Below are 19,423 nucleotides of genomic sequence, written 5' to 3'. Positions count from 1 at the left end.
TTCACCAAGCATCCTCAGTTTACACAAAAGGAGTTGGGGGGGGAGGAAAGCTTAATTTGAATAAAATCAGACAAGACTGCAAGCAGCCAAATTTGAAAGGTTGCTTATCTGTGAATATGTGCTGTCTACAAATGTAAACACAGCACATCTCTTTTCTGTCTTACAAATAGCTCATAAGGACGAACACGAGCTTCGCTGCTTATCGTGGCTGCACATATTCCCACACGGTGTAACAACTCTATAAGGATCGCTTCAGGAATTCCTGCTACACAACAATTAATTGCAACAGGCCAAGGGTGGATGCTTCACACATTTATTTATTCCTGCCCGTTTTAAACAGAATGTTAAAATGTAGCAACAAAGGCCAAACAGATTTTCCTTTTCCACCCGATTTCAACAAAAAAAGATTCAGCAAAGATAAAATGACGCTTTGTTGTGAGTCCATTCATGTCTGTCATCTGATGGAAACTCATTTCCCCACAGTGCTTTACTGTTTTCTTCATCAGCCAGCGGCACTGAGCACTTTCCATCCTGCTGCTACGTTCATCGATGACCTGCAACACATAATCCGTGATCAATATTTGTACTTTAGGCCCTCTAGGGCTACAATGAATGATTATTCGTGACTACAACTTTTTTTGATTAATTAATAGCTTATTCAGTCAGATAAAATGTCAGAAAATATATGAAAAATGCCTTTAAACTTGACAGGAGTCTTCTTAATTGCTCATTTCTCCTTTCTGACCAACAGTCCAAAGATGTTCAACTTACTATGAAACCAAAAAAAATGAAGCAGCAAGTCCTCGCATTTTAGAAGCTGGAACAAGCAAAGGTTTGGCATTTTTGCTTGATCAATGGCTAAAAAGATAAAGATTTTAAGCGCAAGCCTGCGCATTAACGCATAAAATATTGATGACACAAAAAACACAATAAAACGAACAAATATTCTGGTCCTGCATTTCTCCCACAACTGCCACTACTGAGGCTTGTTTGTGAGGCAGTTGCTGCCACTGTAAAATGCGCATGAGAAAGTTAAAAACCATCAAAAGGAGTTATTTTGAAAGTTGAGAGAATAAACCACATCGGGAGACATTTAATAATCTCAAGTGACTTACAGCTGTAAGTGGAGCTGCTACGAACGCGTATGGATCTAATTCAATTGGATTAAAACTGGGTCACACAGCTATTATAAGTGCAAAGTTAGTTGAGAGCAGTCTGACAGCAGTTTGCTTCTGCCAGGAAAGTACTGTAGCTGCTGTTTTGCACTGCGGGCAGATGCAGCAGGGGTGGTAGAGAGTGCGGCACCTTTTTCAATTAAATACACACAATAGATAGAAGCTGGCTAAGAATCTGAACTCTTGACACGCTCAGTCCCGGTAGATGGTTTATTTTTATTCTGCATTATCAAGCTTATACAGTAGCATCTACTATAAATGGAAAAATCAGTTTCACTCTGCATCCCACCATTAAGGAGCAGCATTAAGTGCTGCATGAAGGGATTTCACACTGCAACCCTTTGGAGTGGATGGATAAAACATCTGAGCAGAAGTCAGGAGGAGGATTTGTTTAAGAATTTATAGCTTCCGATGCAGAGGGAGTTCACAGCAGTGAATCTCAACTTCTGCATGTTAAACCAGAACTGATCACGGTGTGAGCGTCCTTTGCCTTCATGCTAAAACAATTAATCGATGGACAGACGTTTAATCAACAAAGACTCTATTCCATCGTCATCACTCCGTGTAATCATTTATGCTGCACTAGCACTCGCTGCACTGATTAACATTTTTATATCAACAACGGATTAAATAACTATTATGATGTCACTTGTGGTGACGAATCCACAAGGATCAATCACCTGACTCTGCAGTTTCCCACCTCTGCAGAGCATCTCAGCATCTTTCAGCTCGTTTTTGTTTCATGGCACACGACTACTACTGTTCTGATTCCTTCTTAACGCTCTCATTTAACACTGCAGCAAATGTTTCCACCGAAAAAGCTCTAATAAATCAAAAGTGGAGCATTTAGCAGCTGAAAAGATGGATATTTCTCTCAGGAGCTGGTGGAGACCAAAAACAGAGCTACTAGGAATTGAATTCCTCAAGGTGGAATGAGACAAAACTTGAAATGAATGCTAATGTCTCTACTTATCTGCTGCATGTGGAAGTAAAGTGTTTGCTAACACATAACAACGTTGTAAGGTGACGTTGCAAGGTGACAGTATGTAAATGTGTTTACCGCTTGTTCTGCTGCCCCCATGAAGACAAAAAACTATATGATAATGCTGCCTGCTTGAATAAATTAATTTGAAATTCAAATAAAGACTGTCAACCTACCTCTACTGTCCTTAAGTTGCTGCTACTGTATATAAAATGCTTTTATGTCACCGTGAAATTATTTTTCAATAAACTCTTACCAATGTAAGCACCTTATTGGGCAAAAACACCAAACAATCACGAGTTCCAGCTTTTTTGGACCTTTAGGTAGACAAAACAAGCCATTTCAAGACATCACCTTGAGTTCTGCTGAACTCTTATGGGCATTTTTCTGTATTTTCTTACATTTTTATAGATTAAACAATTATAAAACAGTAATGGAGATGAATCGATAATGAATATTTGTTACAACCATAATTTGAACTCCCACTGTGCAAAATTAAACATAAAGTAAACAGAAGCTCTGGATGGCTCCCTACTGTTCAAACACACTCTGCTTTGTGCTTCTCCTCCCTGTGTGAATGCCGGTGGCAGTAAACAGACGTGGACAGCTGCAGGCAGCCTCCAGACTCAGCACTTTGAATGATAAAGAGCTGCTGCAGGGATCACCTGCCTTCTCGCTGGAGACACAGATTAGACATTTCAAATACTCTAGCCTTGGCTGTCCGTCAAGGTTGCTCATGCCCATTAGTGACAGAGTGATTAGTGAGAGATTCAAACGGCGGTGACACTCAACTGGAGAGCCACATCAAACATGAGAGAGCAAGCAAAAGGAAGCCCCCCTGTCATATTTCACTAACAACATCCAATTTGAAAGATTCGTCGGCTTTGTCTAGCAGGATCATTTATAGCACCTTTGTAACTCTCGTGGATTGACACGTTTGATCAATCAAAAGGCCTTCGTAAAACAATTTTAGGCTTCCTGCTTGTTAAGAGGAAAACATGACACCTGGAGCATGAGGCTACCTACCGAAATGTCATCTTAGTGCTCCCTTGCTGTCAAGTTCATCCTTTTCGTTAATTGGATTTGCTGTTATGTATTCTATGCATCGCTATGTTCAATGAACCTGATCAACATTTGTGCTTTAAGGCACATGGGTAAAACTAACCATGACCTTAAAAAGTAATTAGGCACTTAATCGATTTCATGTGAGTTAGCGGTTACTCCGAGCATGCAAATCAGACATATCTACTGTATTAAAAGGTCACGTCTGTCAAACATCACCTTTTTTTTTTTCCCCAAGCAGATGTTAACACCAGCCCTCCTGAATGAAAGCTTAATTTCTAATTACACTGTGAAAAATTGTATAGTGTGGTTCTGAATATCAAAATCTACAATATGCTAAAAAAAAAAAAAAAAAAAAAGTTTGATCACGTAAGACCCGTTTCAAAAAGCGTTTGCTTGAAAAAGGCTACTTTGAAAACTGGCATGAAATTAAATATGCAAATTGGATAGAGGTCTAAACAATACTTGATTGCGATAACACAGGACTTCAGTTACCAAACGTAATATGAATTCTCATTACTGAACAGTTCAATGTAAGTTTTTAGAGAGTTAGGGTTACTTCTTTTAAAACTGCAAGTTTTTAAAAGCAAAAAAGGAGAGGATTTGGAAAATATGTTTTTATCAGCTGGTTTCTACATCGCAAAGGCTTGTTTTCAGTAAATAGAGCGAAGCAGGCTTGCGAATATACAGCCTGTGTGACTCACCAATCCATGTAAACAAGCACATGCACAGATGCCTGCAGAGAAAACTAAACTGTTCGAAGTTTTAATTAAACCCAAGCTCCTGTGTATCCCCGGATCTTCAGAAATAAGGATGCAGATTCACAGAGGAAACAGGTAACACACACAGACAGTGGGGTCACCTATCAGGCTTATTGAAAGGGACACATGCTGGTCTCGAAATCCCAAGGTTCATGCTGGAACTTTCCACAGCAGCAAACACAGAGCTGACTAATTAGGGTGAGAGATGTGGCAGGGACAGAAAAAAGATATATGTTGCGCAGTGCGTAAGCAAGCTCACCCACACAAACATGCATAGTGAAATGATTTTGTCATGAGTCACTCCAAATCGTTACCCACACCATAGATACATTTGTGGAAATACTGTGCGCAGCATTACTTAACATTTCTGACGCGACTTGAATGTGACAAAAATGCATGTTTGTGTCCAGTGTAAAACTGAAACAATCATCATTTCAGTCATTTGTCAACCAAAAATGTCGAATACTTGCTGGTTACAGCTTGTCACATGCAAGAATCTTCCACTTGTATTGTGCTTTGAATTCTAAATTAAATGTGACCAATTTTTCACTACTTTCTGACATTTTATAGACCAAACGATTCTTCAGTTAATCTAGAAAATGATCAACTAATTGACCAATACTGAAAAATGATCATTCATTACAGCCCTAGTCCAGTATGTTCCTGATCTTTGTAACAAAACACACATATGGCTATTTAAATAAACAAGCGGTCCGGACATCTTGACATGGATAAATGAATTAAATCAGCGTGTGAGTCTGTCTGCATATGACGTATGGTCCTTCACGTTTTCAGTACCATCATTACTGAGGACATCTGCCCAGTGCATCCTTAATCATGTCACTGCCGAAGGAAACAAGGATGCACAGTCTCAATGAATTTCATTAACGTGCAAACCATCGTCTCTCTTTCTGTGCTTATGAGCAGTAGTATTGGCAATTCCCATAATCCTCACTGTATCTGTTACCTGGAAGTGGTGTTATGCTGGATGTGTACTCCTGACCCACTAACAAGCATGCTCTCAGGAGACAGGGAGTGGCTAATTAGGCTCCTTTCCTGGGTCTGAAAAGATATATTTTATGCCAAGACGGTGTCACAGTCAATGCTCGACTGGCCGGCTGGCTCTTATCCGATGACGAAATTTGCATGTCCTTGTCTAATGGCGTCTGTTGACACGGCTCCAGGAGGACAGGAAAAACAAAAAGAAGTCGCACCACTGCTGAAATGGGAGGGTGGACAGCACGGGATGGCAGAGCTGACAAACAGAAAGCGCCCTCAGTTTCCATCAGTGTAACTTTTGGCCGGTCTGCGATCGCCCTCCTGCATGCCAAGCAGAGAGCTTCGCCAGCTGAGGGGGGGGGGGGCTGGAAAAAAAAAAAAAGCTCCGACTGCAAGAGAAAGTGGCCGGGCTCTGGGTCCCATGTCTGTATTCACTGGCACACTCAGACAGACGGGAGTGGGAGCAAGGTTGTGGTTCGTTTGGAAGGGCGCTGAATGAAAAGATGGAAAAAAAAAAAAAAAAAAGCCCCAGACTGGTGTAATAAATCATGTCAGTGACGCATTAACACATTCATGAGGCAGTGAGATGAAAGGAAATGGGTAATACTTGTTTTTGACTTCCTGCAGTGAGTGGATGGGGCCAGATCAGGGTGAAATCATGATGTTTAAGTCTCACAATCTGCTAATAAAAGTCTGAGTTTCTCAAAATAGAGCCGCAGGGATTGGCTGAAGAACGCAGAGAAAACTTTGATCAGATATTTCAGCCATAATGGTTGACAGTGAGTTAAATTATTCAGAACATGTCATCAATACTGACTTCCTGTAAGACCAGAATGAACATATATGAGATATACCGTCAGGTCAAGGCATGAAAGACGCTTTGGAACATGTGTAATTTCTTGTAAGGTAACACTGTGTTTGGCTGTTGGGACCAGTGGTGGAAGATCTTTTACTTACGTACAAATAGAAAAAGTAATAGTCTTGGCTTCAAAATGTCTACATACAGAAGCAAAATATTTACATGACGCATCAAATATAATAATATATATGCTCTCTTGCAAAGTGCTGTATCATTAAAATATATTATATTTTTGAGGTATTTTCAATTCACACTTGAGCAGTATTTTACTGTTGTAGCTGGTCAGGATGGAGGTAATTTAACTACTTATACTAAGACAGTATACTGTTACCAGATTATGTAAATTGGTGGAAATTCTTTTGTGCGCAAAAGCCATCAAATAAATGCAATGGTGGTACAAAGTAACAACTCAAATCAAATGGAAAAAACTCCAAATTGTACTTTAGTACTTGAGTAAATGTAAATTGTTCCATCTCACCTCTGTATTCAACAAAATGTTACTTGTATATTTGAAGCATTTCTACAGAGAGTCTAACTCTGACCTGACCCAGAACTGCTCTACAGCCTACGTATCTCATTTCATACCCTCAAAAATCTGATTTCATACACGCAGTTAATTTCCTCCTCCTCCTCTAAGTAAACAAAGTAACGTGATTCCACTGTGACCATCCGATATAAAATCTTACAAAAGCAAACCCTCTCCATTTCCAGATCAAGACTTAAGTATTTAGGGGTAAACACTGCTGTTTTTGATGACATTTTTTCCTTTGATTGCCTGTTCCATTAAAATATGGTTTTGTGTTATTTACTTTGATGTTTTTTTTAAATCAGGTTCCCCGAAGAGAACAAACTGTCTGGAGAATACAGCACAAAAACAGAAATCTGACTACCTAGAGCATTTCAGAGTGGTATGGCATGCATGTTTCATCTTCTGAATGAGCTTTAGTGTGAAATTTCAATCATTCTGCTCTCTGATCATTTTACATTTCTGCATAAACTGTTCCCAAGGGGTTTTAGAAAGCAAACAATTGAGTTCAGATGCAGGCGTAACAAGTCATTTGCAATAAAAAAAAAAAAAAATGTAAAAACCTATGCTGCCTCCTACTGGACAACAATGTCAATACAGCTTCAATGTTCTGCTAAGGCATAAACTTAATTTCTTTATTATTCATTTCCCACCTGAGAATGTGCTCGGCCCAGATGAAGGTCATGAGATGTTGATGCTTCCTGCAGAGGTGTAGTAACCTGTACAATCTGTCGAATATCTCTGGGACAGCAGGACAGTATTGAGCTCAAACTCTCCGAAGCAATGATCACCAAATTTCTGTAATGAAAACAGCAAACGCCTTAAAAATAATGAAATAAAAACTTCAAATGGAAAAAGTACATCATCACATGTAGCTTATTTTGCAGTAAAATCAATCATATCCTTAATAACATAACTGTCTCACCATTAAATGATTTAGAAAAGAAAGGACTGTGGGAAAGTCGACCCTACTGTGGAAAATGGAAGATAAGCTGTCACTCACAAACATGGTGTTACCATGGTTACGGGCGACTGAGCTTTTGGTAGACACTCTTGTGTCATTTTCAGAGAAAAGAAAAATCAAGGATTTTGTTATTCAAACAAAGAGCGTCTCTGCACCACAGAGGAAAGGAAGGTAAATTACAGAGCTTTTTATCTGCTGTGTCACATTTCAGGCATCACTCACGACGAAGCTCCACCTGGAAAATTTTAAATGTCTGGCTCTAACAAAAAAAAAACAAAAAAAACAAACCTCTCCTCTTTCAGCTATACCAACTTCCTTTCTCCCAACTACCAGGTTTTAATAAACATACCTCCAAGCAGAGTGCTCTGGCTGAGCTAAGATTCTTATATTTTAGCATTTCTGGTTAAATGTTTATTCACAAGCCAGCACTGATCAAATCCTAAAAGTAAAAATTAAAGACACAACAAAGAGATATGTCTATGAAAAAACACTAATGATTCTGACTTTTTTTATATTTTAGGAAATAAATCTTAAATGACCAGGATCTAGCTTACTGATCAGTTTCTCACACATTTCTATGCAATTTCTATGCAATATAACGCTGCACATCACACACCAGAGGACAAGAAAAGCACGAAACAGGCCTTTTTCATGGAAGATATTTTGACATTAGCGCAGGTGTAAATAATAAAATTAACTGGATAGGACACAGCCATCATTAAATCATTTGTAACTGGGAAAAACAAGGACGTAGATGTTTCATTTGTGATTTGAAGCTGAGGCCAACAAAACTGGCCTCTAAGTGAAGGTGGGTAAACGTCTAATTAAATATCGCAGCTGGTCTTGGAGCATAATCGTTTAGGACCCGCCTGAAATCATAAAACCTCGACAGTAGGAGTGAGTCATCCCCAAAATGAACCTGATTGTCCTCTGTGCATGCTAGAGTGCTATCAGAGTGTTCTCCCAAAAGACCCGAATCTCTCCCTTTCAAGACTAATTCATTAATTGGCAAGCTCTCATATCCCAGTGGGACTCCAAGTGCAGCGGAGATGTCAACCACAGTTGAAAAACCTATACACAGTATGTTGAATATGCAAGACAGTGTTGCATTACTAGATGCAAAGGTGCGGTCGGCGCAGTCGGATTCACTGTTTGAAACATAAGAGCAACGTGATTAACTTGCTTGTGTGCGTTTGTGAAAAGGTGTGGGAGTAAACCAGCCCAGGAGACATAAGGACTGGACCATTAGCGAAGCAGCTCACATAACCCAACCCTTCAATATTCAACACCTACTCCCAACCAGCCCAAAACTGCTGCAGGTGCTTAAATAGATTGATTTATATCAAGTTAATTTCCAAATATATTTTAGTTAAACATTTCACATTTCTTGTAAAGTACGCTTCACCTATTTTCTAATGTAACCGTTCTTTTCAAGCAGGCCTGTATTTATGATTATTTTTCATCTGGCCTACAACTAAAGACCAAAATCCACATTTCTGACTGTCATCCGATATCATCAGCAGTCAAGTAGTGAGCACAAGTCCGGATGTTTGTAATTCACAAGTATTGGAAAGAGTGGGCAGGAGTGAATGTCCTCTGACCTTTAAAATGTTTCTGGCATCAAACGCTTCTCTTTCACTCGTGGTTTGTCTTCCTGGACCGCCCACCGCTTCAACTGGAAAAACACCATAGTGTAAAAGGGAGGCTGAACAATGTAGCACAGAACAGCAAAATACAGCTGAAATAAACATGTTTACTTACTAAGTTGACAATCAAGGTCATTTAGTTTGTGAAAAAAAAAAACTTGTGAATGTTAATAGGATTCGTCTACATGCTGGCAAACATGGTCAGCAGTGGCACGGCCCCTCACTTGTGCTGTGCTGTTGGTCAACTCAATACGAATTTGAGAACTGGGGCTGGACTTTATCCATGGCCAAAATGAATGAAGCCATTGTCGTAGTACTTGGAAAACACGCTGCTTGGTGCACGTAAACAGAGCTGTGGCCAAGCAGAGAACTTGCTGCCTGACGCCTATCTGCTATCAGGAAGTTGTTGTTGTAATTGTTCAAGCTTTGTCGTCCCAGCCAAAGAGATAATAAGGGGACATTGGCAAACAGGTTCAAGGCTACCAATGTGATCACAGCAGGTCAATAACTTTGTTTTTGCCCCGGACACAGTGCTGGTTGGCCTGGTGCCCCTTTGTAATGTCTTTACCTGTGGACTCCTTCCTGAACAGAGTGTTCATCACAGTGCCGTGCAGCTTCACTCTGTCCCACTCCCTGACCATCAGCCCCGCTGACACAAAATGCTCTACCAGCCGGTCCGCAATCACCTGCAACCTTAGCAACAATATGGTGACAAAAAAGCTGAATAAAACCTTTAAAACTGTGTGGTGTCAACTTTGTAAGTGTTAGGATTTGATGCTTATCCACTTACTTGTCGGATCCGTCTTTCACGCCGACTTTGGCATACAAGACGTCCACCATGGCGGGGTCATCATTCATGTACTCTATACCTGTCACCTTCAGCAGCAGAGGTTTTCCTTCTGTGATGTCCCTGATTGGCAGATAGCAAACATTAGATTTTCATTCTGATGTTTTTTCACACATCAAACAAAATAGAATCTTTCTAATATAAAGCCGCTGTTCTACATTTTTCTTACTGTTGACCAATCCTCAGTAGACCAAAACAAATTATGTGTTAGTCCGTCTCTCAATATTCTGTGGCACTAAGACCACAGTCCATTCGCTACTGTTGAACAGGCCTGTCACAACAATTACTTTATCGACTTATTGCACGATAAATGGACATGACCTCCAACGCTTTTCTTGACCTCACCTGTTGTGTTTACATGCATGTTTGTGTTCAACTGTCACCACCACTTAAGCCGACATAACGCCAGAATAAACAGCAGGGTTTTCCCTTTAAGATTTATAGGGAAAACAGAGCTGTTTTTCACACCCCAATGAACAGAAAAAAAAACCCGTGGTGAAACATGTTTTGCTTAAAGACTGTACTTGCATTATATAAGTGGTATTATACAAGTGGCATAAACATAAATCTTTAAACACTGGACACAAATATATATATGTAAAGTTTAAAAAAGGCTTTGTAATTTCTTAAAATATTTGGACCCTGCAGTTTTTAGCATACGTTACTCAAACCGGAGTAAACATTGTATCAGTTGGGGACAATTTTCTGCCGTGGATTTGAAGTGCTAGTGAGTATTCACAGGAGCAGGATGTTGTATTCAGGAATGACAGAAAATAAGTCCATAGTAATGAAGGATGATGATATGTGTTTGTCTGTGGCACAAAGTTTTATCAGGCTTTGGCTACACTGATAATTTATTGTTGTATCAATTTGCTTTGAACGGTAAGAAAAATATAGACTCTTCTTTAAAGCACCAATTTTAGTTTTGTTTCCATAAAGTCTTGCTTTTACCACAGAGAATGGTTTTAAGTGACATGCCTTAGTATAATATAATAACTTTGTTTGGCTCCTACCTGATGAAGTTCTGACACTCTTGGAGGTGTTCACATGTTTTTCTTACTTCTGTGTCATTTAACAGAGTGACGGTGCCGACTGTCAGGTGGAGCTTTGCAGGGTTCTGAAAGATGCTTTCCTCAACTCCATGATCCTAAACATCAGGTACCAACAATTAATAATTGCAGATTTTATCACAGATATAATATGTTGATCTTGAACATGGCCAGAGATGCATCTCATTATCACCATTCCTATTTAAGTTTCTTTCTAGATCACCTGCGAACACTGCTGCAACACCTTCTCTTTGAATCTGAGGAATCCTTCTTGAAGCTTGGGATCATTCAGAGGGAATGACAGGAAGTGCGTGAAGGGCTGCTTTTTCCGGAAACTCTCCACAAGGACCTCAACACGTGTGAGTGCAGATGAGACTGCAACTTTAGTGGAACCTGTGATAACTGCGAGACAAAGAAAAAAGTCTGAAGAAAATCTTTTATTTCGGAGAATGCTGTGTAACCTGTGTTATGATGCTCTTAATCCTCACCAATCTGTCCTTCCACTCCTTGCTTTGGGATGCTGATAGATGTTTTTGTGTCAAACTCCAGACGTCTGCGTGTCTCTCCTTTTTTCCCAATGATGTATCTGTGGGATAATCGAGCAAACACAGAAACACAAACTTAAAACTAATTTCTTCACCTTGACTTTCAATCATTGCTCATTCTTTGATGGTTCAAGCCTCATGTGTGTTACCATCATCCTTTCTGGCAGGTCAGTCTACATCTCAAAGGATCTTTTAACCCTCGTATTTATAGTTTATGTCTGTCCAGTCGACAAGAATACACTCTAATAACCGCTGCATTTTTCTAACAATCTGTGTTTGTTTCTGTATCCAAAAGCCTCCAAGCAGTGTGAATTCCTCTTGTCCTCTCTTTCTAGCTTTCTCCTTTTCTCTGTCTCGTTCTGTTTTTGTGTGGCGAGTCCTGTTCTTCCAGGTCTCCATGGTGGAGAGGACGTCATGTGGCTCAGGCTCCTGGATCCCTTTTATTCACATTATGGTTTCAAATCTACGATGTGAGTAATGTTGTCATCCTAATTTGTAAGTATTTTGAGTTTTTGTTGGTCTGTACATACGACTCTCGTGCATATCTGCCTGTCCTGGGAAAGGGACCCCCTCATCTATTACTCTTCATCTGAATCAATGATCTGAGGACTAAGGTTGTTGTAGGCTGTACAGATTGTATATCTGATTGTGATTTTGTGGTCTGATTTGCTAAATCAATAGAATTTGACTTCACTTAAAACACAGACACACATTAGAAACAAAACCTCTTTTACTTTTCTAGTTTGTAAAGATGCAGAACAATCTAAACATGTGCATTTTGTACTCACTTGTAGAGAACACTTGGGACATCAATGGCACAACGGTATCCCTTATCAGTCTGTTCAATGAAGTGGTTATCACAGGTTTCATCTGCTGCAAGGTCTTCACTTTCTAAACAAGGTAAACCAAAAGTACACAACTATATCAGTGGTTTCTTTTTTAATAAAGTGTGGCTACAGCCTGACAGCACAGTCTGGGACATCATACAGATATTTATATTAGCTGCTAACACTGACAGGACTGAACTTACCGTGTGACCCCATGTAAGAGAAATCCTCTTCTTCCTCATAATGTTCTTCCTTAATGACATTTCTTCTGTATATTCTTCCGTTTATATTGATAAGAGTTGGTCGTAACACCTCCATAGTGTAAACTAGCAAACGTTAGCCAAACTGAAGCTAGCCTATCAACATAAATCAGCAGCATTCACACTAATAAATATCTGGATAGCCCGTTAGCAATTTAGCTACACGAAAAAAAGGCGTAAATTAGCCTTTCAAACACTTATTTAGCTAGTTGTTCACAACGTACTTGTTAGTTGACGTTCACGTATCGGTTTCCTCGATTTACGACACACAGGCGGCCTGCTTTATTGTTTAGTGGATCTACAAATGGAAACGAACGACAACTCCAGTACAGATAATATGAGTGCGCCATCCCTGTTAGTTTAACATCTGCGGTACGGCAGCTTCAAACGTAAAGTGCCGTCTTTGTCGTAAACCGCTGTTAAGACGTTTAACGCTAAACCACAACAGTCTATGATCTGAAAAACACAGCAGCGGATTTAAAAGCTTTACTGGGACGTCGGCGGTAAGTTGTACTTTTAGAAAAATGTTAGTTAATACTACTAAACATGATGTGTCTAGTTGTATTAATGGTGAATGGTCGTTGCTTATATTGCTATCAGTTAGCTTGTTTGTTAGCCACCTAGCTCAGTTGTAGCAGTTGAAACTGTAGCTTGCTATCAGAGAACCATAAAAGCTAGTAAAGCAAATCTACTAACTTTATCTTTTACAGGCTGGTTTTATTAAGACTATCTGCCTTTGTGGTCATAAAACGCCACCCCAATACCGTGCCTGTGTTTTTAAGATTATAGCGGTCACAGTTGTGATTTCTTTGTGTTTGTTTTAAGGTTTCACAGAGTTATGGCTGCGTCTTCTTCGTCCTCTTCTGCCGGAGGTGTGAGCGGCAGCTCGGTCACTGGTTCTGGGTTCAGTGCTTCAGAGCTCATCCCTCCCAGGAAAGTCCTGTACACATATCCTAAAGGCGCTGGTGAAATGATGGAGGGTAAGATAAAGCTGACAGAGAAAGGCATCTGTTTTTATCTACATCTCTTTACTCCCAACAAAGAAATCATGTGCTGTTTGTGCCCCTCATGCAGTCTTTGTTTATACTGAGATTTGAGGCTTGTTCATTTAAAGTTGACATCCAGGTCACAGAGCAGAGCATCTGGTTTTCTGAACGATGCACACAAGCCAAACTTTTGAAAAGTCCAGCAAGTCTTGCAGCTGGTTTGAAGACATTTCCAGATTCCCCCCGGCCAAGCTCTCTTCAGCTGGAACAAATGACGACAATAATGAATACCCGACTAAACATTGAAATCCCTGGGTGCTAAAATAAAGACCCAAAATGTTCAAGCCAACAAAGATGGGAGCCGGATGTGACATCTCCTTTCTTCTCTTGTACAATACTAAAATGGAAAGTTTTGCTATTATGTTCATCTATCTGTATTCATCTGATTTTCATATGTAACAAACCATTAATGTTTTTCTCTCATCATGCATTAATATGGAACAAACATGTTTCTGTTAAAGGATAACTCCGGTATTTTGAAACCTGGGCCCTATTTTTTATTTTTTTTTGTACATATTTTGGGTTCAAAATGAAAAGTAGGTACAAAATCTTTGGGTATTGGTTAAGTAGATTGCCTCAGTCGGGAGCCAAGAACAGTCTGTGATGGCTGTAAAGTAATCCGTCAGAGCAATTGCACGCTTGTTTTTGCCACTGACAGGCTCAGATTGTTATTCAAAGGTTCTGACAACATTACATAAAGGATCCCTACAGAAATAGACCGGCTACGCCCTTTTTTAAAACAGTAATACTCACCATATCGCTTGGTTCAAAGCTACCAGACTCCTTTGACAAAAACAGTAATTTTACGCAGGAGTTGCTGGTCTACTGCTGTCTCAATCAATCAGTTAGTTTGTTTATGTTAATGTGTAACTTTGGTGTTTTAATTGGTTAGCTCAGATCCAGCACATTTTTATAACACACAATAATACAAACAAAAGAACCAAGGGAACAGTAGAGTAGCCGCTCCTGTGTTATACAATGTAAAATTGCTGGGGTTTTTTTCTCTGAAGTCTGGTGAGTTTGAGCAGTGATTCATTTGTAGTTATAGAAAAAAGGTCTTACAGGTCTGCCTCTGTAATGTTGTGAGACACTTCGAATAACAACCGGAGCCAGTCAGTGGGAAAAAACAAGCACTTTTAGTGGACGTGCTTTGATTGGACGCAATTGATCTGAAGGATTACATTGCAGCCCTCACAGCACATTTGCTGCCTGTTCTCGGCTGCCAGCTGAAACAATCTACTGGACCAGTCCTAAAGCTTTTTGTACCTACCAGTCACTTCAAACCCCAAATATTTCAAAATGATAGAATAACATTGTTAATACAATAATAGTATAAAAACCCAATTTTTTAAAAAAGCTTCTTTAAGCTTTTTTAAAATAGCATCCAGGTACTGGTCCACCCTCCTTGCTTAATTTTATAGCTCTTCATCAGCTCTCCACCTAAGATTTGTCCATGGGAGCAAAAGGCTATCTGGGTTTTCTCTCCTGCTGATGCCTTTTTAGCTCTAAAAACACTAGCAAATGTGGATAGTTTGGCTTGTGTATAAATGCAGTAGATGTTGCAAAGTTAAAAACCACAATCACGATCACCACGACCACAAAAACAAACTGAATAGGACTGCGGAGAACCTCTGGGGGCCCTATTCACATAATACTGAAAATGTGCGTAATATTTAACCTAAAGTAGCTTGAAAGCTTCATTTTGGCATTTTTAAGTCTAGTGAGCACAAGGCTTCAGTTGTGTCTTTTAAAGAAATCTGCAGCATTTAACTTCTTCTCTACTTTTGTGTGTTTCTCTCCAGATGGCTCGGACAGATTTTTATGCGAGTCTGTATTTAGCTACCAAGTTGCCTCCACACTTAAACAGGTTAAACACGGTAAGGCAGCGACTGTATGTGCAACAATTCTTTGTTTTGGTCGATCCATTGAAAACCGGCACCCTGATAAAGTAACATTTGTGCTTCCTTCCAGATCAACAAGTGTCTCGAATGGAGAAACTTGCCAGCTTGGTGGAGGAGCTGGAGGCTGACGAGTGGCGGTACAAACCGATCGAACAGCTTCTTGGATTCACGCCGTCTTAAATAAAGTGACCCTGATGCCTTTGGTTAATAAATCTAAATGGTCTATTTCAGTTCATAAATTATGTTCCTTCTTTATTGTTTTATTCTATGTCGTAAGTGTGAAATATTATCTGAAGATACTGAATGCCAGATGTTTTATTTTATCACTTTTATTATTGTATGAGCATGGTTTGCTTTTATACAACTTGTTATATTTTACCCAGTATAATAAACCCCTGCCAACATAAATCTGTTATATTCTAATAACTAAGCACTTCAAAACTTTATAATGGATCATTAAAACATTAGTCAACTGGTTTAGGCAAATAAAGTTGTTTTTCCAGTCCAGTCCGTTTAGCCTCAGTGTTAAGGGTAAGAATATCTTTGGTAACATAATAAATCCCTTGATGTGAGGCATTGTGTTTCTACATGGCTGCACTGTAACCCATAAATCTGAAAACCTGCTGCCTGCTCAGTCTCTCCTCTCTCCGTGGGTCTCTCATCGCTGCTCGCTCCAACAACACTTGGAGCAAAACAAAGAGAGCTTGTAAATAAAGTCATACTTGGACATTCCTTGGGTCAGTCACTGTTTGTTTGCTCTGCATTGGATAATTTGTCCTAACTTGCTTCACTGAGTTTTAAATAGGCGACTGAATCTTTGTGCTTTGTGCATAGCGTGTCGCTGTCCTGCTGTGCTGGCGGCGTGGACACGTGCAGATCTGGGTGTTTTTGCTTGGTGAATGATTGTTTTCAAACAAATGAGGGGTGGGAACGTACAGAATGTACTGTTCTGGATGTAACTCTGTAAGGACGGCCCTTGACATGTAAGACACACCTCTAGCCGGAGCTTAAGGTTTCCTTTTAGGAGTTCAAAAGTTTGCTTTACTCCAGACTTTCTAGGAATTCTCTTTACAGGTTGTTTACACAGTTCATAACAGTTTGAAACATTTAACCCACATTTTTGCATATGAAAAAGGAACTTTTTTTTTCTTCCTAAAACTTTCTGGCTTCACTCATAACATCCCCCTCAGAACAAAATGTCCTTAGCGTGTTTATGTGTTTCAGTTCCTCTCAGCTATAAAGTACAGTCCATCCTACTCACGTGTCGCAGCACACAGCATATATCTCTTTGAGCAAACACTGAACATTTAATGCACAGTGCCAGACAGGAACACAGCAGCAGTTTCTCATTTACACCACAGGCTTTTTCTCAGTATGCTTGTGTTTTACATCTGGTATACCACAACCTGTACAGCAAATTAACCATCTTTTAATTTCATCCCCATCCAGTGTTTTTCATGCATTAGAGCACTTTGATTCCACAGTGTATTTTGTGACAGTTATGCTAGAGAGATAATTAAATAATAGTGTGTCAGCTCCTCTCCTGGTGCTATTTCTATTGTTCTGCACGTTTTCATTGTTCTATTTGAGGGAAAGTGTTGTTGTAAGATGTTCTTGCACATGACATAAAAACATATTTATTTGGATTTTATCATCTGCCCAGTGTTGTGCTATGCAGCCGATTGTGGGTTGTTTGCATCTCTGTGTGGCAGATGAAAAATTCTGATGTAATGGTTTAGCAAAACAGGTGACGTAATGTGCACTGCAACACTGAACTGAACCAGCAGAGCCTGCGTGGACTTGCAGTGACACTTCTGTACTGTCAATACTCAGGATGCACACACATACACACACACACACACACAATCACACACACACAAAGAGAGTACACAACATTTATTTATGCTTTATATTGTGAAGGATCCCAAACATAGAAATTCAATATGATCTTAGCAAGCCCAGGCATGTCCCTGTACATTTCCATAACACTGGGATCTGCTACTCAGCACCCCAACCCCTCCTCCTCCTCCTGTTTGTCTCTCTTCTTTGCTGGCATGTTACCAGGCAAGATACAGCGCAGATGGCGTGCCTCTGTTTTTGATTGGCTGGCTGGGTGTAAGGGGGCGTGGCCTCGCAGCCCCTATATAGTCATTGTTGCAGGAGAAACTGCAGAAGCTTGGCAGCTGGTGAGAGAGGAAGGAAGCGTGCGGGGAGTTTACAGATGGTTGTTTTTGCAGACAATAAGCCTTCAAATAATTGTCTTATACATCGACAACGGATTTGAACGACGCTGTTTCGAAAGAAGCTGTAAGTAATTATGTTACAGTTGCTTTCTTTTGCAAGTTTCTCTGCTAATTTGGCCAGTTAAAGAGCTGCAAGCAGCCAAACAAAGATGTTCCTGCTTCACACTTGTGCTGTTCAGACATTCCTTAACCAGCTATACTTTAAATGCCTGCAACATACGTGTAATGTAGCTGTTGATCACTGTGTTTTGTCTGGAGTTGTAGAGCTTATCTGTTGCCTTTGTCTCCTCATGAACAGCTGACCACAGAAGCAGCTGATACTGTTGAATCCTGCATAGAGGACAGTCATGCCTGCTCTCTCTGCACCCACTGATTTCGGCAGCTCGCCCCCATCTCCAGTGGACAACAGTCCCAGGAGGCTTTCCTGGGGCAAACTGGTGCAAAGACTGACTGATTTCAGCTCATCTGTCAACAGCAGCAGTATTGAGTCGGGGTCTAACAATGGCAGCAGGAGTGATCTCTCAGAAGCAGGTAAACAGCCCTGTAAATATTTTAACACTTTATTAGAGGTGTATTAGATTTTTTCTTTTTGTGCTTGGATGCAGTGTTAACCCGCCGTGTTTCTCTAATAGGATCAGATGTCCCCAGCGATCTCTCTCGCTCCAATGAAGACCTGTTCTATGATCCAATGGAGGAGACCATCCTGAAAGAAGTAGTGGCCCTTATTGCGGGTAGCTTGAGGGAGGCCAAAGACTCAGACTGCGCCTTACGATGTGCCAAACTGCTCATCCCGGAGAAGCTTCTGGAGCACATCGGACAGGAGCTCCTTCACCTGGCAGCTAGCGAGCCCTGCGGTTTGAGGGGGGCTCTCATCGACCTTTGTGTGGAGCAAGGGGCCGCCTGCGAGAGCATGGCGCAGCTATCGGTGGACCCCTACCTGGTCCCCACCTTCCAGCTGACTCTGGTGCTGAGGCTGGAGTCCGGTGGGCTGTGGCCAAAAATCCAAGGACTTTTTAGCACAAAGTCTCCTTCAACTCCAGTTGTGAGACAAGCTATTAAACTCAGCACTGGTTTCCGTGTGATCAAGAAAAAACTGTATTGTTCTGAGGAACTGCTCATTGAGGAATGTTGAACTGTCGATGTTTTATTGTCTGCGCTTTTAAAATGCCCACTTGAGCTCACAGAAGGGCCTTATTACTATATCTACATGTTTATGATGCCTTCTGAAGTGAAAGGATGGACTCTGTCATGATGTAGCCTATTGTTCCTACTGTAGAGGAGCTGAAGTTTATGGTACCTGGAGCAGGTGTATGTAACCATCATGATATATCTGGTAAATAGGCATTTTGCAAGTATTAAAGTGCGTACCTCAGTTTCTATTGAAACCACAGCGGCAGCTAGCTTATATGATTATAGTCATTGAAGACCATTGTGTTCTTTCTTTTTCTACATGGCAATTATTGGTAATGCACACCAAGTGATGAATCGTACACCAAGCAAACCATTAGGGACCTTAGTGACTGCTTGAATTAAAAAGCAAAGGCCTGTGACTTCTCGCCTTGCGCAGTTATTGTTCAAGCTGCAGCTGAGACTTCAAATGTAACTTGATCTTGTATGTGTGTGTAGACCTGTCCTGCTTTCAACTTTTATTTATTTGACATTCAAATACTCATAACATTGCACTGTTTTTGTACTTTGATGATTACAAAATAAATTATTTTTTTTAACATT

General features: G+C 40.3%; 3 protein-coding genes across 3 annotated transcripts; 2 read left to right on the top strand and 1 right to left on the bottom strand.

Moving 5' to 3' along the window:
• Positions 1-219: 219 nt before the first annotated feature.
• On the bottom strand, positions 220-12,815 carry ascc1 (activating signal cointegrator 1 complex subunit 1). The gene is made up of 10 exons (XM_070851483.1): positions 12,446-12,815; positions 12,204-12,306; positions 11,359-11,456; positions 11,094-11,272; positions 10,835-10,968; positions 9,765-9,884; positions 9,543-9,667; positions 8,930-9,003; positions 7,018-7,162; positions 220-554 (listed from the first exon to the last, which is right to left on the bottom strand). The coding sequence occupies exons 1-9, from the start codon at positions 12,558-12,560 to the stop codon at positions 7,046-7,048; spliced, it is 1,065 nt and encodes a 354-aa protein (XP_070707584.1). The 5' UTR covers positions 12,561-12,815; the 3' UTR covers positions 220-554; positions 7,018-7,045.
• An 88-nt stretch (positions 12,816-12,903) lies between these two features.
• anapc16 (anaphase promoting complex subunit 16) lies at positions 12,904-16,181 on the top strand. The gene is made up of 4 exons (XM_070851484.1): positions 12,904-13,005; positions 13,328-13,482; positions 15,351-15,425; positions 15,520-16,181. The coding sequence occupies exons 2-4, from the start codon at positions 13,341-13,343 to the stop codon at positions 15,627-15,629; spliced, it is 327 nt and encodes a 108-aa protein (XP_070707585.1). The 5' UTR covers positions 12,904-13,005; positions 13,328-13,340; the 3' UTR covers positions 15,630-16,181.
• Positions 16,182-17,631: 1,450 nt separating this feature from the next.
• On the top strand, positions 17,632-19,419 carry ddit4 (DNA-damage-inducible transcript 4). Its single transcript, XM_070851635.1, has 3 exons — positions 17,632-17,756; positions 17,991-18,223; positions 18,325-19,419. The coding sequence occupies exons 2-3, from the start codon at positions 18,040-18,042 to the stop codon at positions 18,822-18,824; spliced, it is 684 nt and encodes a 227-aa protein (XP_070707736.1). The 5' UTR covers positions 17,632-17,756; positions 17,991-18,039; the 3' UTR covers positions 18,825-19,419.
• Positions 19,420-19,423: the final 4 nt, after the last annotated feature.

The sequence above is a fragment of the Pempheris klunzingeri genome, chromosome 20 (genome assembly GCF_042242105.1).
Source record: "Pempheris klunzingeri isolate RE-2024b chromosome 20, fPemKlu1.hap1, whole genome shotgun sequence".
Taxonomy (NCBI): Eukaryota; Metazoa; Chordata; class Actinopteri; order Acropomatiformes; family Pempheridae; genus Pempheris; species Pempheris klunzingeri.
Note: the sequence above shows the minus strand (reverse complement) of the source record. Positions and strands in the feature narration are given on the sequence as shown.

What these genes read in the sequence shown, in the direction of transcription:
- anapc16 (XM_070851484.1), top strand. Translation starts at nt 13,341, where the DNA reads ATGGCTGCGTCTTCTTCGTCCTCTTCTGCCGGAGGTGTGAGCGGCAGC. An exon ending in CGCTGGTGAAATGATGGAGG is followed by an intron (nt 13,483 to 15,350) that starts GTAAGATAAAGC and finishes GTTTCTCTCCAG; the next exon opens with ATGGCTCGGACAGATTTTTA. An exon ending in ACTTAAACAGGTTAAACACG is followed by an intron (nt 15,426 to 15,519) that starts GTAAGGCAGCGA and finishes GCTTCCTTCCAG; the next exon opens with ATCAACAAGTGTCTCGAATG.
- ddit4 (XM_070851635.1), top strand. Translation starts at nt 18,040, where the DNA reads ATGCCTGCTCTCTCTGCACCCACTGATTTCGGCAGCTCGCCCCCATCT. An exon ending in GAGTGATCTCTCAGAAGCAG is followed by an intron (nt 18,224 to 18,324) that starts GTAAACAGCCCT and finishes TTTCTCTAATAG; the next exon opens with GATCAGATGTCCCCAGCGAT.
- ascc1 (XM_070851483.1), bottom strand. Translation starts at nt 12,560, where the DNA reads ATGGAGGTGTTACGACCAACTCTTATCAATATAAACGGAAGAATATAC. An exon ending in CTCTTACATGGGGTCACACG is followed by an intron (nt 12,307 to 12,445) that starts GTAAGTTCAGTC and finishes TACCTTGTTTAG; the next exon opens with AAAGTGAAGACCTTGCAGCA. An exon ending in GAGTGTCAGAACTTCATCAG is followed by an intron (nt 9,885 to 10,834) that starts GTAGGAGCCAAA and finishes TCTGCCAATCAG; the next exon opens with GGACATCACAGAAGGAAAAC.